The sequence below is a fragment of the Platichthys flesus genome, chromosome 3, assembly GCF_949316205.1.
Source record: "Platichthys flesus chromosome 3, fPlaFle2.1, whole genome shotgun sequence".
NCBI classification, from domain to species: Eukaryota; Metazoa; Chordata; class Actinopteri; order Pleuronectiformes; family Pleuronectidae; genus Platichthys; species Platichthys flesus.
Window position 1 is genome coordinate 8,218,348 of NC_084947.1, and position 18,935 is coordinate 8,237,282.

The window sequence follows — 18,935 nt, forward strand, 5'->3', positions numbered from 1 at the left end:
TTCCCTCGCGCAGCTCCCTGGGTGCGGAAGTGTTTTCCTCCGGAGCAGCAGCAGCTGCAGAGCCACCGCTTCGCTGGTTCAGTCGCAGGCTTCCCCCCACCTCCCCCGCCGCGTCCGCGCCTCTCCTGCCGGGACCCGTCCGCGCTCACCTCGGCCGTGCAGCGGAGCAGTAGCATGCGAGCCCCGTGCGGAGCGTGGGAGCACCGTGTGAAGTGGTGAGACGTGTTTTCATGTCGGAGCTACCAGCTAACGTAGCGCCCAGTGATGGAGCAAGCTAGCCTGACAGCCAGGGAGAGAGAGAGCTGACCCGGGTTAGCAGCCGGACCGTGGCTCTGTGTTCCGGCACTAGCTGAGGTGTACGTGTGATGTCCGAACAAATGTGGAGACGTGAACCAAAACACAACGTTCAGGCTGCTGTGTGTGTGTGTGCGTGCTACTTGACCACCTGTTCACTGTTTACATCTTTGTGTTTGCATTCGTTAACCAGACGATGCACCGTCGCTGTTGCCTCGATGCTGTACAGCAACACAATAACAGTAGCTGGAACCTTGTGCTGTAACCTAGTTGATCAGATGAGGGTCATAGTGATGTATGGGTATGATCGTGTAATTCTGATGTGGTTGTTTCCAACACGTCTGTAATAGGTTTGTTGATTAGCGTCTTGAGAAAGTGATACTGACTCACACAGTAGAGCAAGACAACAAACTGAGATATGATCCACACACATAACAACACTGCAACATGCTCCACACCGACAAGGCTGGTGAACTGCTCGACTGTCTACATGTCCCCAAACCCTGAGGGGCCACAAGTCAGATTCATCTAGCTCCTCTGGTCTGGATAATGTTGTACATTTTAACACAATATATCAGGGTACTTGGCAGATAGGTTGTTCCAAGCGTCATAGTTCTTTTGTGGATTTAGTCTTCTGTCTGATTGTGTAACTCCAGACTGATGGCATGATATTGAGATCAGGACTCTTTGTGGTCCTCCTTGTTCGTCTTGTCACTGAAGATGATTCTTTATGATGCTGGCTGTGTGTTTGGAGTTGTTGTCATGCTATAGAATGAATTCGGGACCAGTCAGATTTACTAGCCTACAAACTAATCTACACGGGGGAAACAAAGATGAACTTGCTTGGCTTCAAGAATAGCAAATGAAAAAGATATGATTTTTTTGTGTGCATCTGTTAATTTCTATTTCAGAGCATTTCTTTGCCAGACAAACTTTACCATATTCCTTACCTCAAAAAAGTTAAATTATTGTGCGAACATATAATTTACTAAATATATGTTAGCAAAAATAAAAGACTTTATGAGTCCTTGTTTACGTGTTTTAGCTATAACTTTGCCAGTAAAAGTTTTGCCAAGTCATGGATGCTTGTGTTACGAGCAAGAAGAAGTAAGGTATTGAAAATACTATTTTTTTTTATCAGTATAAAATTCCAGGTATTGTATGAACACTAACATTAATAGCCAGTCCTGCTTTTTTTTTATTTATTCAAACAGATGAATTTGCTCATGAATTCATCAATCTTTTTGTTGCAGAGTTTTCTTGAATCATCTATATGGGCCATCTTCTCTCGAAAAATGGTTTACCATTGAAGAAGAGGGCGCGCAAGTTGCATCACAGAAAAAAGAAGAAGAGGAACTGCTTCCTGCAGGGGCCTTGCATGCTGTGCTTCATCGTCCACAGCAACAGCAGCAGTCTCGACGACGACAGCAACCAGTTGGAGGTCGGTGTCAACGGCAGCGGCTTCCATCTCAACAGTGTCACTGGAGTCAGCCTCCCTGGTGTGGGTGGAGTTGGCATCGGAGCAGTAGCTGCCTCGAAGCTTGCCGAGCGATACGCAACACTCGCATCTCCCGAGGACTGCTCCAAGTTCCTGTTGTCGCCGAGGGAGCTGTCTATCTGGGAGGGCCAAGGCAGGAGCCTCCTATCAGCCGTCCCTGCAAAACTGATTCCACCTCCGGCGCTGTTTCGAACTGCTGGGGTGTCTGTGACCGTACCCATACCTGTGCCTGGCTGCACCAGCGACTACACTGAGATGGTAGGGAGCTGGGGAGGTAGTTGTTTCAAAGTCCCTGTTCGATCATGGTGTTAACAACCGTCCGATCACAAGAGGTCAGCTCTAAGTTCAGGGCTGCACCATGAACAAGTCCTGAGGTTTAATCACTCAAACCACATTCAGAGGTGGACTGGGATGCATTTTGCCACGTTTCTTTCTGTCTCTCGCTTGTGGCAACACACAGACTCAATCACAAACACAGGGATACTGCAACACATACTATGTGAAAACAACATCAATTGTTGTGTGTGAACAGACAAACTTTATGCTGTCCACTTGTGATCAGATTTTAATACCAGGTCCGAACAGTCTAATTTCTAATATTTTCTTCAACTAAGCAACCAACTGCACAGTAGACAATCTGCTTCCTGTTAACATTGGCATTCACATGACTAGTCTACGTGAAAGGTTGTGTGATATGCATTTGCTTGTGTGTTGGTTTGGCGAGAGATTATCTCTGATATGGAGCTAAATCTCTTTTCCTGATGGAGATAGTTTTCACTTTTACATTTGAGTGAGATGTAGCCTTGATTTTCAAGTTGAAATTACAGAATTGCAGAAGTTACAAGTGACTTGTTGCACTTTTTGTTTTCACTGTTCCATTATATGGCGGATGTGAGATTTCTTCAGACTGTAATTAAAGTTTTTTTCATTTAACCTGACTTGACCTGACTGAAGAAAATCTGGGTCCTCCTGACTTGTGTGTGTTTGTGTGTGTGTGTGTCTGGGTGCAGGTGTGTAAGAGGAAGTGCTCAGAGGTGCAGAGGTGCACCCCCTGTAAGCAGCCGCGCTGTGCCTTCGCTGCCCCTGACGGAGGGCTGGAGAATGGAGGAGTGGGGGGAGGCGGAGGAGAGACCTCCTCAAACTCTGAACCTGGCCACTGCCACCTTCCCCTCTGTCCACTTCCCTCCTCCTCCTCCTCCTCCGCCTCTTCCTCTGCCTCTGCCTCCTCCTCTTCCTCCTCACCTGCTGATGGCTGCTGTGGGTTAGGACTTCGTGCTGATTTGCCGCACAGTTCGGACACGTCCCCCGGCTCCCTGCATCATTATGACGACTGCCAGGGGAGAAGTTCTGAAGCTGGAGACCATTTAAGTATCAACCACCTGCCTTCCTCCATCCTTCTAAAGGTAAGAGTTCATAAAGAGTTATGTTGCCTTTTTGTTTAAAGATTTCTCTTCCAAAAAATTTGCTTTTGAGTGTGCATTCCTGTTTATCTTCCTTTGCATCCTCCCAGGTGCTCTCCCACTTGACGGTGAAGGAGCGCTGCCTGTGTGCCTCCCTGGTTTGTAAGTACTGGAGGGACCTCTGCTTGGATTTCCAGTTCTGGAAGCAAATCGACCTCAGTGGCCTACAACAAGTAAGCACACAGGGCAGTGCGGGTTTTATCTGGGTCTCTATTGACTTTAGGAAGTTTTCTAAGTTCATTAGAGTCGTTCACTTTTTACATTTGAGAAATGTAGTTGATATTTTTAGCTCTGGCTTAAACTGGGTGAGCAGGAGAGGCTACAGTGTCTTACCTACAGAAAGAACAACTTCTGAGTTAAAAGCTGAATACTTCTGTACCTTTTCCTTTACCTTCATAGCAAGGAAAAGTTTATTTTAGTTTCCTCTGTCCTTCATCTCCCCTTGTGTTATCATGTTCCCCAGGTGAACGATGATCTGCTGGTGAAAATAGCTTCTCGGAGGCAGAATGTGACAGAGATTAACATCTCAGATTGCAGAGGGGTCCATGACCATGGGGTGTCCTCCCTGGCCTCTCACTGTCCCGGCCTGCAGAAGTACACAGCATATCGCTGCAAGCAGCTGGGTGACATGTCCCTGTCAGCCCTGGCCACACACTGCCCTCTGCTGGCGAAGGTGCATGTGGGCAACCAGGACAAATTAACCGATGATGCACTAAAAAAGGTGAGCATTACAAACCTGGATGGAGACTTTGCTTGTCTGTGATACAAATGTGTCATATAGTATTTTCTTTGCCAATTGAAAACTGAAGTAAAAATTGAATAAAAATGCTTCAGGTGAAGTTTTCCTGTATTTGAATTCCACATACACTCACTGATATTCTCCTGTCTGCCTCCAGCTGGGAGAGCACTGCAGCGAGCTGAAGGACATCCACTTGGGTCAGTGCTACAGTATCACAGATGAGGGCATGGTGGCCTTGGCTCGAGGATGTCAGAAACTGCAGAGACTCTATTTACAAGAGAACAAACAGGTCGGTCCAACACCTCTGGTCATGTATTCAGCGTTGTGCTTTTTCTCCCTGCTTTGCCTCAGGGTCTCTGCTCACCCAAAAGTGTCTGTGCGTCTCTGTGTGGCAAAATTGAAAAATCTTCAAGGGTGCATTCATCTCGTATAGGCTCTCCATAGGAGCTATTTTCAGCTTGACACTACCATCACCCAGGGGTTATAAGAATATGGCAGAGTGGTGTGGCCCTGTCTCTTGCCTTTTTTAATAGGCTAAGAATTCATGTACGATTTCAGCTCAATACCTCCTCCAGCTGTAAGCTTGAAATATGTTGTTTTAGAAAACTTGTAAATCTACTCCTCTTCGCTCACTCTTGCTTTGCCAGACATATGTATACAGCTGCCATAAGTCAATCAAACTGCATCATAGTTCATGGTACACGTGCTATGTTGTAAACAGCATGTACAAATTGCAATCCTTGAGGAGTAAAAAGAGAGCTTCTTCACTCAATTAAAAACTCAGGGTAATTTTTTTCCCTTTGTGCATAAAACCTTCAGAGAATATTCATTGAAACAACTGTAACTCGTTAATGTCTGCATGGAAATATGTGGCTCATATTAACATCATGTTTATACACATGTTTGCAGACTAATTCCCTCAATGAGTTTAATGGCTTATCTCATTATCACAGCCTGTTTTTATTTGATACGTCCTCACGGTCATGACCTCAGAAAGCTCAGCTGCCCTTTACACTTTTTTTCCCTCCCACCAAACTTCTGGCAGGTACAAACGAAAATGACTCAAAACCACAACTAGATGTCACTGTTTTCCACTTTCTGAAAACCGTCTCCCAGCTGCTTTCTTTTTGCAAACCACAGCTTGTTGATGCTAATGCTGAGTTGTGCATTTTTCCACCAAATCCCGAACCCCACATCCCCCTCAACTGTCTTGGTCACTTAGTGGTGGATCCTGATACAGAGCGAGAGCACAAGTTTGGCTCATCTGTCTGTGACCCTGTTATTTAGATCTTCCTTTTCTCACTAACACTTTTGTTTCTTTTCCGCTCCTCACATTTCTTTGCAGTCTGTGAGTAATCAAGACCTTGATACATTAGTCCACTTAAGGTCATAACGATAGCCAAGTTTGTTAAAACTCTATTTATCAACTAAATAGTGTATGAAATTAGCATTTTGTCACAAGGTGAGAAATTAATATTGCCGCTGATAACATTTTAGCGCAGCAGTATCAATTTAAGTAATTTTTCCGAGGTGAGATCACAGCAGTTATTATAGCTCGCTGTCATTGGTGTGGAGAGAAACTGCCTGAGCTTATATGGGAGTTGTTATGTCTAGGAGCTGTGGTTGCTTGGCCTAAAATTGTCATTAAGTTTGCCAGAAAGTGAGTCATGCCAGAAACACTTAAATGCTGCTTCTCAGAGCGCATTTTCTCCTCTCTCTCTCTCTCTCTCTTTATCTCTCTCTCTCATGGCTTGAAAAACTCTTTCCTCAGCTTCTCAGAAAAAAAGACTTAATTTAGTTGCTTTGAACTAAAGTGGTTATATTTACAATTTGCAAATCACCTTGGCAGAACGTGATGGCACTGAGGGTTCAAAAATGTGACTTAACACATAATGTTGTTTTTCACCTCCGCTGAAGAGGTCATGATTTCACCCCTGTTCTTTTCTCTGTTGGTTGGTTTGTATGTTTATTTGTTTGTAAACAAGATTCCACAAAAACTACTGGATGGATTATCCTCATTCCTCCCATGAGTGGATCCGGTTCAGGGAGTGGGTTTTTTCAGAGTGGTTTTTCATAATTGTTCATTCCCTGGAAGTGATTCATATATCTGGTTGAAAAAGACATACTAAGTGAACTGATATCTTTGAGTATGTGCATTTGTTTAATCTTGGTTGAATTTAAGAGCACTGTTGGGCCTTGGTGGAGGTACATGTCCTTTCAGTTTCTATTTAGATGTTCTAATCATTTAGACCATCAAATGATACAGGGTTGTTGGCTTTCATGGAGTAATTATAAATATTATATCACATGCTGTATATATAATAGGTGATTACACCTCTTGAACTGTGAGGATCTATCTCCACTGTTACATTACATTAATGTGAAATGCATCCTCTCCTCTCCTCTCCTCGGTAAAGGGATCCTGTCTTTGTCTTGCCTAATCAATCACAGATGAGGATGAGCCTTTCACTCACTCTGATCTGCCCCTCTCTTTCTTCTCCTCCTCTGAAATTGAATAATTGAATCGCCGCAGGATGTTTCTGTGTGGTCTTTCACTTTTTCTTTGCCATGTGCACACCCACATACATACATGTTTTCTGTTTTTCCTAGCCTCCTTCTTGTCGTGGTTGTGGTTTCAGTTCCATGCTGGAGGGACATTTTTCTCTTTGTTAAGTTCATATCCTGCTCTGTAGATGGTTAAACAGCTTTTTTGGAGGGAAGGGAGATCACTTCCTCTAAATAAGCTTGTTTTGCCTTGAGGAAATGTTTAAACACTACTAGCACTAATAATATTAGTCGTAAGCCTTCTAATGTTGCTCGAACAGTATCCCATAAGCCACACAATCATGGTTGTTAGTTCACAGAGGAAAAGTCTGGGAAGGTTTTGGAGCCTTAAAGAGCTCTGGAGATTTGTATGGTGTTCTGCAATGATACAAAATGGTGAAATTCATATTACATTCATTTTCCTTCAATTGTAGAAGAATGCATTTCAGGACGACAAATAAATTATCATCAAAATTATAATCCAGAACCTACGTGAGCCTAGGTTCGCTATGAGTTAGGTGGCGATCAAGATGCTTTTGTTATATTCAGTCTATGATCCATATAAACCAGTTTGCGTTTATGCGTTCCCGAAAATGTTCCCAACTCTGACTAGCATCGTGACATTTTGTTTACAGGTGACAAATTGAAGTTTTCCCTTTCATCGCCTGTTAGCCTGGAGCTAAATCAGCCCAGGGCTATAGTTAACCCTGGGCCAAGAGTGGGTTGCTGGGAGAGGCCGGTGACTGTTGTCTCTGGATCCCACTGCTTTTGACATCTACCCTGCATTCTTTATTGCGGTTCATTCACTATTGATGCCACCGTTGTTTATATTACACCAGTTGCCTTTCAAGTCTTGTTTTCATCTCCTGAAGTGTTTTTTTTCCTCATTCTCCCCCTTCATTCATATTCTGTTCTGTTGCACCACCTCGAAGAGTGAAGGCTCTGAGAATAGCAAATTCCCCTTTTCCTCACCTCACTCCTATTTGCCGTAGGGTGAGGGAGACTCACTCCTGAAAGTATAACTCGATGTTCTGTCAGTTTCACAGACCAACTGCTGGAAGAATTATAAGCTCTTGTCACCCATCTTTCCCTCTTAGTAACTTTCTTTTCAGTTAAACGCACATCGTGGTCTGCAAACATTTTTGCGAGTGAAGCACTTTTCCTCTCTCTTATAAAAAAAAACTTTATCTGCTCTCCTGTCTTGTTAAAATCAAAGAGTGTGCACTTAATTTTCCTACAGGGTGATGGAAAGATCCTTCCTCTGGCTCATCTCGAGGACATTATGTCTGCCGGCAGACTCTCTCTCTCTCACACACACACACACATTCACAAACTCACTCACACACACGCAGAGGCTCTGATTATTTACAGTTTTAATTAGTCCAAAATGTGGAAATGTAAGTGGAACTGGAGAGATGACCTAACATAGATTAGCATGTGCCCTCAATTTAGGTGTAATTACCACTCTGCATGTACAATCAGAGCTCCTCTCCCAAGCTTTCACCAAGTTCTCCAGCTCTCTCTCACCGAGGCGTCTGGAACGGAGGGGACGTGACTGTTGCACGAAATCCTGAGAAAGACGAACTGTCAAGGAGAATGGTGTCTTTTGGCAGCTGGTCAGTGAGGGACGTCTCATCTTCCAATCGGATTGGTCTGTCTAGCTCATGCCCGGTCCAATCAGATGTAATCGCAGATTGAATTGTATATTGACATGAGCAGATTTAATTTGCCGGATTAGAGGGAGAGCAAAGGCAAAGGAAGTGATAATGATAGATGTCAAGTTATTATGGGATAGACCTTTTGACATGACTGATACACACACACACACACACCTAGTTAAAACGCAGACACTGTAGCGACACACACACACACACACATGGGAGCAACTGAGCTGAATAGCTGCCAGCTGCACTGGAATCTCCACTGGAAATTTTGTTCACATACTTGACTGCAATTAGAGATAAACAGAACCACACTGACCAGCCACACAACATACAACTACACACACACACACACACACACACACACACACACACACACACACACACACACACACACACACACACACACACACACACACACACACACACACACACGCACACACGCACACACACGCACACACACACAGACTACAACAGTGCATTGTCCATCGTCTTTTCACAATCTCCCCCAATTCCCCCTGGTCTTTAGAAAGATTTTTCACGATGTTGAATGTCAGTTGTTGCACAGTTTATTCAGTATAGCTTCTAATGGCAGTGGATTATGTTTGTCAGAGTGAGGGGAAAATCTCTGCTCCACAATTTCAATAATTTCCACATCACTTTCATATTATCAGGTAATTTCTTCAGTTGTTTTTTTCTCTCTCTCTTTTTTGTCTTTCGCTCTCTGTGTTCATGTTTTAAATAATTATATATCCTTCATAATATTTAACTCCCTTCTTTCCCCCCTTGTCCCAGCTCTTTGTGTTGCACTGTATTTCCCTGGTTTTGTTGTAATTTTCCTCATCTTTAATTTTTTAGTTAAAAATAACATCTGACACGACGGTCAAGACCTTGTTAAGAGCTTAGATATATATTTTATTAATCATTTACTCACTCGACCACTAGTAGTGCTACAGAGCTAAGTTTTCATGATTGGGTGCTTGATTTGTTACACAGTGGGGTGGGAATTCAATCCACCAATAAAGTCAGTGAAAACTAGTAAGTTATTAAACATGGCTGTAAGCAATGCAGAATTTGGCATATTTAAAAAAACTGGCTGTGTTATGAGGAAGGAAATAAACCCAATGCCGGCAGTAGATGCTGCATTTTGTCTAAAGTAAAAATATAATAAGATCTTATCTTTGTTCAAAGGATAATTCCACCAGAAATGTGTTGAGCAAAACGCCAAAAATTATTCACTCCACCTTCTTATTTGCATGTTATTTATTTTTCTAAGATTAGAAGATATGTATATTTGTGGAGCTTAACCGTCTGTTCTTGAATTTGATAACAACAGTCAATAAATCAACTGTTGATGTGACCCACATTCTTGTTTTGGAGCTTTTGAAATAATTCAACTGAGCAACACTTCAACCTCTGATGAAGAACAGGTGATATGGATGAAAGCTCCAGAGCGAGCTTAGGTTGTTCAGTCAACCTAATACCTTTGGTATGTGGAGCACTGTCCAGACAAAACAAGGTCTTTGAAAGTTATCCTAGACTTTGAGAAATGTATATCAGCACTTTAACAGTTTAATGGAATTTTATAATCATTTGTTTGATTTTCATCAAACAAGGATTGGCAGATTATTAAAAACAATCCTCAGTTGTGTTTCTTTCTCATTCGAATCGGGACATGAGTGTATTTTGTGGAGTGATAAACTTAGTTTTTGCATCAACTCTTTCAAACTTTCGCTCTCACCTTTACCTCTGGTTACATTCGCAGTGTGTAGTCAAAGCCAGCAGCACATTCTTCTCTCCGATATCCTCCTCTTCAGTGCTCTTTTGAAGAGTCTCCGCATCGATCCCTGCCCCCGAAATGCTCCTTCGTGTGTGTGTCAGGGCTCGTTGCTGATCGGCCTTTGCCTGAAGAGTAATCAGATGCATTAATGAGCACTGACTTTTGCTTGGACAGCCGGCTGCACTCAGACACAGAAATCGTCAATAAGTTCCCTCCGCCGTCTGCCCCAGAACAAAGCCAGTTTTAAAGGGGAAGAGAAGGAAAGCCACATTTCACCTTGCTACGAGCTTTTCCATTCAACGTCAGTTTACCCTGAGAGAAATAGATTCAGCATGAGGCATTTCTTCCTCTGACTCCATCAATAACACAAGTGAAACTGCTTTTTGAAAAAGAAGTCAAAGGCCGTGCCGTCTTCGATTCCTTGAGTGGCTCATGGAGATGCTGAGAGGGGATTAAACTTGAGAAATGGGACAGCCAGCACCACTGGACTCCATGTTGCTTAACAGTGACACAATGCCAAAAACGACAAGGGTTATGCCGAAGTCAAATATCTTGCTTTGCCTGGACAAAAGTGGAGTGTGGTAGAAGTAGTGTTGGTGATTCTGTTGGAAATACCTCCATTTCTCCTGGCTGAGTTGAATTTAGAAGTACTGGTGGTAGTGGTGTTTTTTTTAATGCTCCAGAAGAAAGATTCAAAACTTTATTGCCATGAACAAAGAGAAAAGGTTGAGCTGCAGACTCAAAAATATGAGTTTGTAACGTTAAACATAATGTGAATGATTTAATGATATTTGGACTTTGGAAAGTTATTAGCAGGAATTTGTTCATCAATAGTAGCTGCAGTTGATGCAGTAGTATTATGCGCTGCTGACCAGTCCAGGGTGTATGGGATTGGCTCCCACTTCCACACGACCCTTAAAGCATAAGCTGTACAGATAATGGATATTCATGTGCCTTGTTGTTATTATTGCCCCTCTAGTATTCAATGCATGGGTTTTATGGTTTTCAGTATGTCTCTACATCTATTGCAGAATTTTGAGAGGAGGATTTGTCCTCCTCTGTCTTGATGACTCTTGTTTTAAAATGAAAAGAACCACATGCAGTGACTTCCAATTTCCTCTCTAACATTACTGACTAACACAGTTGTTACTGTCCAAGTCCTAAAAAGTCACATTATCAGTTATTCCAAACACATCCCTGATGATTACTTTTAGGGAGTGAAATCAAGATTGTTTAAATTGTGTGGAAGTAAAACAAACCGAGGGAAATGTTATTTATTTCCTTTTTTTGTCCCTCAAGGTTTTTTCAATCACATCAAAAATGTTTTTACAGGTATAAATACACAAATAATACATTAAAATACAAAAAATTGTTTTTATCGATCTGACTTATTTGTTTTTGGGTTGGTACTAATTGCCTCTTGAGGGTTTAATATTGTACCATGTATTGAAATAGAATGGACAGTACAGTTCCAGTGCTCTTACTTGCTGTTCATGGTTTTCACCTGCAGAGGGTGTCGTAGGATTGACTAAAAGTAAAACAAGCAGCCAAATGCAGCTGAGCGTGTCTCTACTTAGACATTAAAGATCCCATAGCGTTTGTAAAAACCTATGTATAATAATATATATTTGAGTGAAACAGTTTTGAGTTTCCTCTGTCGTGGTTTATGTTCCTGCGACAGGTTGAACGGAGGCACATTCACAGGAAGTAATTTGGACCAGAATTATCTCTTCTAACCAGTTGACATTAAGGCTTTAATATTTCCTTGCACAAATATAGTTGTGGAAAATTGCTGCCTGCTGTTTGTACCTCAGGTCCTTTCAATGACGTGTGGTTTATGTTAGAATTTGAATACTTTTGAAACGAAAATCAGCATCTCTCTGCTGTAGCCAGAAACTGTGAATGGCCTTCCCCAGCGTTGATACTACAAAAGCCATACTCTCTCAGCAGCTGTACATGCAGCAGCACATGACGTTATCAAGCATTCGCCCACAGCTACCAGACGACCAGGAAAAGCACTGAAGAATGTTAATGTTAATGTGACTTCCTTTTCTTTTTCTGTCTCTGTTCTTGGCTTTTACTGCCCGAGCACACGGAGGGACGACAGCCTGACATGGGGATAAAGCCGAGATGAAACCCCTCGTTTTTCTTTTCTTGCTTGAAACCTTTTCTTCCTCCCGGGTGGAGGGTGTGAAGGTTTTGCAAAATGTATCCCGCCTTCCGGCTCTTAACACACTGCTTTTAGACTATTTTTTTTCTAAAGCTGAAAGTTTGTGGTAAAATGTAATAAATAAAAACTTAATACTTTTAAAGTTGAAATGAAAAAAGCAAATATAATGCAACAAATCGGAATGATAAGTCAATTATCCATTAGTCGATTAACCGTCTATTATTACAATCGGTTATTCATTTCAAGCAAACAATGTCAATCTTTCCCTTGTCCGGCTTCTCAATACTATATTTGGGGTATTTTTTGGTGAATATTTGACAAATACAGAACTAGAGTTGCAACAAAATAACTGATTGGTTGCTTCAATAACCAATCGATGATCAATAATTTGCATATTAATCGACATTGACGATAAAGACTTTAGCTGCAGCAGCAGACGCACTGAATAATAAACCAACTATTAAAATGATCAATGATTTAATCGAATATGAAAGTGATGTGTCCGTTCCTCTGTTTTCCTTCAGTTGAGCCATTCATGACCAAACGTGAATTATTAAACCCCTTAAAATTCAATTACAGCTTCTCTGAATTTTACATTTTTGCTCTTTCATCGCCTCTGTTTGCCAGCAGCGACCTGAAAAAGGTTTTGGCAACAAAATACAGCCAGAAACTTTTCCACCGTTTGCTTTTGCCAAAAAAGAAGAAGAAAGAATTGGCGCAGATTTCAATTCTCCGAGGGCCAGTGGCGGGCTCTGACCTGGCCTGTGTTTAAATTGCTTAAGAGGCCTTGTGTTTATCCACCTCCAGGCAGCAGTGGCTCCTGACACCCAGCCAGGGACGTCACTATGATTCATGGCCCTTTCCGACACCTCGCTCACGCCTATACTCTTCTTAATCTCTTTGCGCTCTCCTCCTCTCTCTCTCCCTCTTCCTCTCTCTGATGAGTTTTCCTTTTGTTTGAGAAGGGCAGGGATGATGTCATCATTTAAAGCGGGAGCCAGGTCGGAGGCTTCGTCTCTCGCCCAGCGGACCGCTCTGTGCGTATCATGATGAATGGCCCTCCTCGGGGATTCACTTCTCTCCCGCTCGGTGGAGAGAAGACGCAAGTGTAAAACAGAGGAGGATTGAGAGAGAGAGAGTCTACCTGTCTTCTGCCTGTCATCTTTTCACACCCATGGTCCCATTACTCATCCCATCGCTCCCCTCCTCTCTCAAACAAGCCATATCCTCCCTCTCTTTTCCTGTCCCCTCCCTCTGTCACCCTCACCTCCCGCTGCTCCTGTCTCTAATTTGACTTCATTAGTGATGACTGAGGTGTGCGTCTGCGTGAATGTCTATGTGTTGTGCGTCTGTTTGTGTGCGTGACCCATCCCCTCCTCAACAGTGTCACCCCTCCACCAGACACCACCCTTCTGCCTCCCATCCTGTAATGCATCGGGGGCCCGTGATGGCAGCAGCGGCTCAATACTCGGGGTAATGAATGTGTTTAATAAGCACAGTGGGTCGATGGGCTTAATGAAGGTGTGACAGAGGATGGGCCTGCAGAATGCTGCTGGAACAAGACTCTAACGAGCCTCTGGGGTCAACGAGGTCACGCCGTAATCGGGATTCCCTCACCTGCACGGCTCCTGTCTGTCTCTCGCTCGTTTTCTTAGGCGCTGCTCCACCTCTCACGTGCAGCCTCTTGTTTTTCTTCTACCTTTTTTGTCGGTTTTCTGCCTGCATTGGACAGGAAGGTGGAGGAGTGACATTCAGTTAAGGGTCTGCTTTGCTGGGAACTGGGCGCTCGCTGCTCATGTGCTACTTTCCCTGACCATTCAGCCATCAGGTCGGCCCGGCCGCTGCCTTTTCTCTGTTCTTGCTCAGCACTGAACATATTTGTCCCTCTGCTGATTTGTCTTTGAGATGTTTTTATTCCTCTGCATCTCTTGCTCTCGCCGTCTCTACATTGTTTCCCTCTGTCTTCTCATTGAATTTTTAATTATATCTTTCCATTTTTGTTTGGTCGCCTGTTGGCCTCTCTGCAGCGGGTCCATCTTTTCAAGGAAGACCTGGCTTAGGAATGCGGACAGAAAAATGCACTGAAGTAGTGCAAGCCGTTTTTTCCCCCCTTCCTGGAAGTGGGTTTCTAAGAGGCTAGCTGGGTTATTTCTGGAGGCTGGCAGCCTTCATTGTAGCAGTTCCTGACGTCAGAAAACCTTTCTGTTCCGAAGAATGACAGCTCCACTTCACGCCGCTCCATTTTGAGAGAGGGAGAGAGAAAAATGGACTGATGTTTAAGAGTAATGCGTAATTTGGTGCAGATGCATATAAAAATCCAGATCTAGTGAATGTAAAAGTGAATTCATATGGAGACTGCAGAACCTGATTGCAGATCTACTTCTGAAACTGTTGTCTACACTGCAGCATTTGAAATGTGGCTTTGGGTCTTCAAAGATTCAGGTTTCTACATCTTCATCAGACTCGAAATCCAACGTTCGTAGTTGTGAAGCTACAAACAGCCAATGTTTGGTCTTTTCACTTCATAACTGACCAAAGCAATTTATCAAGTTTTATCAAAGCTGCTGCACCTTTAAAAAGCAAAATTGATTTTGTATTTTGTTATTTTTGAATCCCCACAATGTATGTCTGGAACGTTTTATGTATCATCAACAAAAACAAAACAAAGACGATGTATAAAAGTATTGAAATAGAAGCCGAAAGGTTTGAATCACACTCTCCTCTGTTTCATCTTTTGAATGTGTCCAAATAAACGCGCAAACCCTATAATAACTTGAATTTAAAATTAAGAATTAGATTGTTAAATCACACACTTGTCTACACAGCATCACCTGCTTGGATTGACATACACCCTTAATCCAAACAGAGTAGTATTGTCGGCAGCCTGTTGAAGCAGTATCTGATCCATACATTCTATTCGACAGTTCTTTTATTTCTACACCTTCTTTCTATAATCTGATGAAAATGCCTGAACAAAAAGTGTTGTTTCTTCATCACTTTTTCATGTCCACCAAAAGGGGATTTCTTTTTCCTAACATATTCCACTTTCTGCTCACTTTCACCTTCGCTTATATTTTCTTTTACCTCATGTTTTCCCCCACTTGTCTCTTCAGGTTTGACATGTTCTCACAGGGAAAGCTTATGTGATGTGTTTCAGAACATTTCAAGCAATCGTATCTGTATGGTGAGAATTTCTGATGCACACAGTTCCACCCCGCAGCTGTAACAACATTCTCCCACTTATCGAGAGTGTTATTATAATTGAAGTCAATACTTTTAAATTCTACTCCAGGTTCCCCCCCACTCTCAGTTGCCATCAGTCCAACACCCACTCCTGTCTTTGAAAAGCAGCCATTAGTCTCCCGCTTCCTCTCAATCCAGCACCAGTATGTCACCAGTGGAAAAGTGTGACTTCCTGAACCTCACATTTCTTCGCCTTGCGTTGCCAGAGTGCAACACCGTTATGAGATATAGCTTCGAGACAAGCAATCGATTAATGGTGCACTTAGCCGGGCTAATTAACAGCTATGTAGAAGCGGAGAAAGCATCAGGCAGCATCAAGGAGGTTGTTTCCCCATCGCCAAGACCCCAGATAACCTTCGAGGCATAGATCACTTTACAGCATGGTTTACATCACCGGGTCGGCGGGCCCAGCAGCTTCATAGACACCTTGCACATTGCTCCTGGTCAACTTTATCACTACGAAGGATAGCGTAGGTCGTAAAGGTGAACACGAGTTCGATTGACATGGCTGCTGCTGCAATGAAAACACATTTAGTCTTTTCAGGACAAGTTTTAAGCCGTTTTCAGACATGAACTCTGGAGGATTGTACGCACCGTGAATATAAGAACGTGTGGGGCTCCTCTCTTTGGATTCTTCTTGTTTCAGTTGTGTGTCAGTTGTGTGTTAGAAACATCATCAACATGCCAACTCGCTCACAGTGAATCCTCCGGAGGTTCTCCTGCTGTTTTCTCACTCAGACATTTTTACTAGGGGGCCGGCAGGAGGAAATTTGGAGAAGATCCGGAACCTCTGACTTACATCTTTGCGTTCTCACATACAGCGCCTCTGGAGAATGTCCGGATATTATCTGGAGTTTATTAAATGTGTGAAAGCAGTTTTAGGAGCTGGCTTTGAGTAACTTGACGACACCTTTTTATGAAGATTGTCAGTTTAGTTTACAAATGAGTTGGTACTTTCCCTTTGTTTTTGTCTCCTCTCCTCCTGTCATTCAACCTCTTTCTCTCCTTTGAGGGCGAAAACAACACGAGCAGCAGCCTTCATTGTCACCCGTCACTCCAAGGCTCATTCTCCCCCTAAATCTTCCTCTCCCCTCGCTCCACTCCTCATTTCCTGTCTGATCCACCTCTGCTGTAAAATTGGGCTCAGCTAAATTAGCTCTCAATTAAAAGCGAATTTGGTGAAAATGAGCGTTCACCAGAGGGTACAGATAAAAGAGAAGGCAGAGCTGAAAGGGCCGCCGGGCTGCCTGACTCACTGTCTGTCTGTCTGTCTGTCTGTCTGGTGGCTGCGTTGTGTATTTTGGGGCATGCAAAGTAAATTATGTGTGTGTGTGTGTGTGTGTTGGAGAGTGAAGACAGCTGATTTGCATTTAGATAAATCCCCGTGGATGTGTGGTTGTCATTGAGATGCAGGGGTCTGAATCCAGTGGCCCCCTGCTAGTGCACCTACTCCCTGCAGGGCTGGATGTGTGTGTTTAATGTGTGCGTGAGAGAGAGATGTTAGCATGCAGCATTACCTGGAGCATTTGCCCCGCTTTCCTAGCAAGCGGTGAAGGGAAGAGAAATACGAGCCATTACTGGTAACATGGTGTTCACATGCATTGTTTCTGTAATACATTTATAACTGACCTTTCAATACCTGCACCGAACTAAAATTATGACTAATGAGAAGTGACTGCACACAACTGGCACCAACGCACCCCTATTAAATGTGTGTTAGAAAGTAAAGAACTTCTGAGGGTGTCGTTGTTCAGTTTTCACATCTGTCCTTCATCACGTACAATTAAAAAAGACACTCATGTTCTGAAAAACTGGGCAATGGGTGGTAGGCAGTGTCCAGAGGCCGACAGCTTTCATTAGTTCATCCTGATCATATAAGCGTTTTTCCTGCTGCTATAGCCCGGCTTCAAATTGTCACCAGTAATTTATTTAGTGTATTCTCTGGTGGGAGTTCATGTTTAATGTATTTCCAGCCCCTTAAACTTGTGTGGTGACGCCTGATGCCTGATTCTACACGTGGAGGCTTCTGGTTTTCACTCATCACGGTGAACAACTAACCTAAATTAAGGATGAATCAAACCCTGAGTCAAACCTTTTGGGGAAGGGCTCAGATGATTGAGTTGGATTTACGTTTGCAGGAGAACATTGTGCACAGAGCCCGATATGCTGGATATATCGGCCGGTATATTTAACCCTTCACAGACTAAACTATTATTTTGGAGTAAACCTGATATTTAGAAAAGATGATGCAGAAAGAAAATATATTTAAGTATATTTATATTTCCTATTTAAATGTATGGTTAAACTGTAAAATATCAAGCCTCAGTAACATTTCCTTGTCAATAGGGTTTGATAATGACATCTTAAAAATCTACATAAATGTATATTTGTGGTTCAATATATCACCATCAGAAATTCATTACCTAACATTGGTATTTGCATTTTTTCCCCAAAACTTCATATCATACTAATTGTATCGGATAAATCTGTGCAGACCACTGATTGGTGTTTTAGTAGACGCCGTTTTGGCAAAACGTCATGCCATCAAGCACGGGAACACTTGCCGATGCCGTGCTTGTGCCAGGTGGTGCGGTTTGGTGCTTCAGGCCTGTCGGTGGATTGGCAGAGGAGGGTGGGCGAGACAGGCGGCTTGCTGTTGACTGACAGTCGGGATGAGTGTGGGCAGATGGCCTGTGGTGGCAGTAAATATGAAGCCTGTGTGACAGGTGAAGGTCAGTGTGGGAGGTAGAGGAGCAGCTGAGCCCGGTACAAGTGTGATGTGCTCTCTGTGTGTTTGTGTGCTTGTAAAGCAGCGAGCACATGACCGTGAGTCTTGGTTTTGGGGGGGGGGGGGGGGGGGGGGTTGTGTGTGTGAGTGTGTGAGTGAGTGAGTGCGTGCGTGTGTGAGAGAGACCATTTTCCTTTCACATTATTAAAGCTGGTGGCTTCAGCACACATTTTATCTAAAGCCAATACATCATACCTTTGCTCCAGCCTGGCTCTGGTACACCTGAAACAATTTAGAGCCTCAGTCTGGGATTGGTCTGCAACCCTAGTTGTGCCCAAGCCTTCACAGTGTACAAATAACAGCAGTGATACGTGGCAATATTATTTCTATAAATTCTCTAAACACATTCTCATAAGATATGTCGCAGTGCTGCAACTGTCAGTCAATGATTGGATTAGTCAGTCAATATACAATTAATTGGCAACCATTTTGATGAGTGTCCCATCCTCAGACATGGAGGAGACAGAGTTAATAACCTGTACTAATTATGACATGATTATCAACTTTTTCCTGTTTTATGATTTGCAGAAAACACTGAACAATGCTCCCTCATATTACAGACACTTTTATCCCAGCAACTATACAGGTTTTTCAAAGTCGCAGAGCTCCTGTTGTTTTTATACTCTTGGCCTATCTGAACTGTATTGATAGAAATGTTAATTTTGAGATGATAATCTCCCTCTCTGACTGCGTCTGTGCACAGAGGCAAATGGTATTTAGGAAATACTTTGCTCTGCCTCCTCTTCTACTGTACCTCC

General features: G+C 43.0%; 1 protein-coding gene across 1 annotated transcript in view; it reads left to right on the forward strand.

The window, feature by feature from the left end:
- Positions 1 to 14: 14 nt before the first annotated feature.
- Positions 15 to 18,935, forward strand: part of fbxl17 (F-box and leucine-rich repeat protein 17) — a 209,170-nt gene continuing 190,249 nt past the window's right edge. Inside the window, exons 1-6 of the mRNA XM_062381905.1 lie at positions 15 to 215; positions 1,548 to 2,050; positions 2,803 to 3,195; positions 3,303 to 3,425; positions 3,716 to 3,973; positions 4,149 to 4,280. Of these exons, the coding sequence (XP_062237889.1) occupies positions 1,568 to 2,050; positions 2,803 to 3,195; positions 3,303 to 3,425; positions 3,716 to 3,973; positions 4,149 to 4,280 (1,389 nt within the window). The 5' untranslated portion in view covers positions 15 to 215; positions 1,548 to 1,567. The remainder of the gene's footprint in view (positions 216 to 1,547; positions 2,051 to 2,802; positions 3,196 to 3,302; positions 3,426 to 3,715; positions 3,974 to 4,148; positions 4,281 to 18,935) is intronic.